This window comes from Eleutherodactylus coqui, chromosome 4 (assembly GCF_035609145.1).
Source record: "Eleutherodactylus coqui strain aEleCoq1 chromosome 4, aEleCoq1.hap1, whole genome shotgun sequence".
In the NCBI taxonomy this organism is placed as follows: Eukaryota; Metazoa; Chordata; class Amphibia; order Anura; family Eleutherodactylidae; genus Eleutherodactylus; species Eleutherodactylus coqui.
The window spans coordinates 135482498-135486368 of NC_089840.1; the positions used below are offsets into that span (position 1 = coordinate 135482498).

Consider the following 3871-nt stretch of genomic DNA (forward strand, 5'->3'; position numbering starts at 1 on the left):
AGGTTCTTGAAGGCTACACTCACTCCTAACACTCTCCCTGCCTATGCAGCACTTCTGTCCCTAATGCCAGGTGCAACGGTCTGCAGAGGCGATTTTGAGAAAAAAAAATTTGCCATTGCTAACAGCAGCCAACACACAGCTATCAGTGGCCCTAATAAGGACCTTTGGGGGGTCTTGAAGCCTACACTAACTACCAATTCTTTCTCTACAGCAGCTCCGGTACAAACAGCACTGTCCCTCATCTAACTCACACCGCATCTGAGGCGAACCGCGGGAGGGGCCGACTTTTATGTTCGGGTGACACCTGATCTTCCCAGCCACTCACAGCAGGGGGGTGGTATAGGGCTTGAACGTCACAGGGGGAAGTTGTAATGCCTTCCCTGTCTTTCAATTGGCCAGAAAAGCGCGCTAACGTCTCAGGGAAGGAAGTGAAAATAACCAGAACACCGCATGGTGTTCGTTACGAATAACGAACATCCCGAACACCCTAATATTCGCACGAATATCAAGCTCGGAAGAACACGTTCGCTCATCTCTAATGATTATTGCTCAAATTTGTTTAAATTTTGAGCAATATTATAATCGTCCTGTGAAAATGGTCCATAATGGTCCTTTTAGATGAGCCAATTATCGTTTCAATGAGTGAGTGATGTCATCGCTAACTCATTCGCTCTTGTGCAGCCCATTTATACAGCAGACACATCGTTGGCTTATTGAAACGAGAACCGTTCATTTTTTCACATTCACTGTATAAGTGACTGAGAGGGACTGAATGAGCGCTGTTTATACTGAACGATAAATGAACGAGGCGACAATGGTTTTATACTGCCTAAGGGCTCTTTCCCACGAGCATAGGCGCTTTAACGTGCGCCCGCGGGCGCTGTAAAACCCTGAGTGAAAGGGCGCACAAATCTAACGTTTGTGCGCCCGTTCAGACGGCAATACCGTTGCCTCCCCTTCCCTCCCCCTTGCTGGCTCACCTTCTCTCTGCTTCCCTCCGGCCGCTGTCATTGGCTCCCATAGGAGTCTATGCAGTGGCCAATGTATTTTGGACACAAAGATAGTTCCAGGACTATCTTTGTTGCCCGGGGTAAAAGCACCCGATGCTATATGGAATCCAATGTATCAGATCGTAGCGTATATCGTCCGGCACTGAAAACGGTGGCCGATATACGCTCGTGTGAATAAGCCCTAAAATGAAAGAGGAGTATGATTCTCGTTCGTCTCGTCATTCACCCGTTGGCTCGCGTTTAGACTGAACGATTATCGTTCACTTTCGCTCATTTGAACAATTTTTTGGAATGTTACTTGTTCCGTATAAAAGCACCTCAGGAGAGGGAGCTGTCTTACCAGATGTCTTATTACATGTTTCATACTCCTGTAAGGGTGCCTTCACACTTGCGAGAAAATCGCACATTTTTTCACTGATGCAAGAGTGAGTGAAAACACAGATATAACCAGTGATTTTCAATGGTTTCATCCCCATTTGAGATGTTTTCACTCATGTGAAGTGGAGTGAAAAAATCGCGGCATGTGCTATCTTTCTGCGTTTTACATTTTTTTATCTCCTATGTTTCCCTATGGAGCCTCCCTTTTATCGCATTGCAAAGCACAAACTTGCGATTTTCGTGCGATGCAGTGTTAACAGTATTAAAAACTCCTATTGTCTTTCTTACAAATTCACAAATCCCATGAAAAAAATGTGCAAGAAAATCGCAAGTGGCAGCGATGCTTTTGCAAGAAAGAGCAGCGCTAACACTCAAAAATTGCGGGAAAAAAGTTGTGATTTTGCCGTGTTTTTCTCTCAACGATATCGCAATCATCAGTGTGAAGGAGCCTTAACAAGACTGCAAAATCTGTCTCCTTTACATATGGCGAGAAATCGTTCAGATTCATGCGATCAGCGACAATCTGAACAATTATCGTTCCATCTAAACGCACGCATGACTGAAACACCAAATAATAAATTCATTTATCGTTCAGTTTCTGCGTGCATAAAAACTGAACGACAGATCGCCGTGTAAACAGGTAGTATCACTTATGAACAACTGCCTGTTTACTGTGAATTGAGGCGGGTTGGAACAATCCCGATTGCTCCACCTCCATTCACTAGCGATGATCGTGGCTGTGTAAAAGCACAGGAATGATTATCGCTGGTACAACCTGTCAGACATCTGCCTCTGACAAGACGTCCCATATAAAAGGGCTCTATGATGTACATGGATTAGATGATGTCACAATGTAGAATTATGTAAGACTGAGTGTTCATATTGCATGTCTGTACAGTTGGTAACTGATTGATCACCGAAGTAGACATGCTTGTACTTCCCTCCTTGTTTATAATCTTTGTTGCTATCACTTCTTTTGCCCAAGATTGGGAAGATTTTGTTACTGTCACAATACCATCAATACTGGAGAATGTTTCTATCAGGACAGTCATAGAAACCACAGAATGTAGTGTGACGTGTGGAATAGGCAGCAAGATAGAAAAACGTTGCCTTGTAGACCGAGCCGGCATTCAGAACGACTGTGAGGTTGTGAGGGTGGACTGTCTCCGAAACTGGCTCTGTGGTATACAGATCTACACCGTCAAGACGGGGGATAATTTCATCATGGACTGTCAGATTCCACCCACTGGAACTTTAGGTGGGCGAAAGCTTTACTATTGGAGAATAGCTCGTGCGACCGTGACCACTAGTGAGCGCTATTTCCAACCACTGAAAGTTACCAATTACACCTTAGTATTTGAATCCATACAGGAGGAAGATGCTGGAACTTATCTCTGTGATGTGCAAAGAGAAGATGACCTGAAGTTAGTTAAACGCATTTACTTTGGAGTTAAAGTCATCGCCACTGGCATTATGGATATAGATTTTTACAAGTATGTCATAAGCAAACAGCAGCTGACGACTTTGGCGGAAGGACTTACTACACCAGTTGTAGAGGAAAAGGTTGAATTGCACGGAGGAATATACAGCTATGTTGCGATTGGGAGCTCTGTGGGTCTACTGGCAGGCATAGCTGTTTTAGTGGTGAGCCGATGTACATTTAGATCCAAAAAGGTAGAGGACATCCAGAAAGCTTGCTGAATTGTAAGAGCCACAATCTTCTTCCATACAAGATATGTACTCGGTGAACACCTGTTGGACCTGTCAGGTTCACAAACTCGCAGAAAATCAATCTAATTAGTGGAGAACAAGTTTTCCTTTGGCTGAAATAGCAAAAATAAAAATGCAGTTTTAAAAAATGCATTTCCTTTATGACTTTGTACTGCGCAATATCTAACTTAATTATGTGATATGCGAACTTGCTGTTAGGCTGTGCTTATACCTGGTGTTTTCTGCAATACTTTTGAACCACAGCAAAAAACTGCAACAATAAAAGTATGAGTCTTTGAAAAACTGCATGTGGTTTCTAAAAAAACACATGCAGTTTTTAACAATGCACACGGTTTTTGAAAAATGTATGCTTTTTTTTTGCTTTGGTTTAAAAATGCAGCAAAAAGAAAAAAAACACCAAGTGGGGAAGCAGCCTCAGACTTCATTCACATAAGTGTATATCGGCCCTGTTTTCACGGCCGGCCGATATATGCTACACATCTCATGCATTGGTTTCCAATGCATCAGTTCAGATGGGCGTTTTTCCAGTGTGTAAAAATGGCTGGCCGGCAAAGTTATCTCACACAGTGCGCATTCTGGCTGGCCGTTTTTTACGCTAGCTCAAAAAGATAGTTCTCGACCTATCTTATCTGGCCGGAATACGGCAGCCAGTCCCATAGACTCCTATGGGAGCCTATGAGAGCTGCCAGAGAAGGGAGGTGGGAGGGAGTTTAGCAGTGGCTCTGCTAAACACCCTCCCTCTCCCCTCCCCA

The 3871-nt window shown here is 43.8% G+C and overlaps 1 protein-coding gene across 1 annotated transcript; it reads left to right on the forward strand.

Moving 5' to 3' along the window:
* The first annotated feature begins 2315 nt into the window (after positions 1–2315).
* Positions 2316–3089, forward strand: TMEM81 (transmembrane protein 81). Its single transcript, XM_066601586.1, has one exon. It carries the CDS (start codon positions 2316–2318, stop codon positions 3087–3089), a length of 774 nt encoding a protein of 257 aa, XP_066457683.1.
* Positions 3090–3871: the final 782 nt, after the last annotated feature.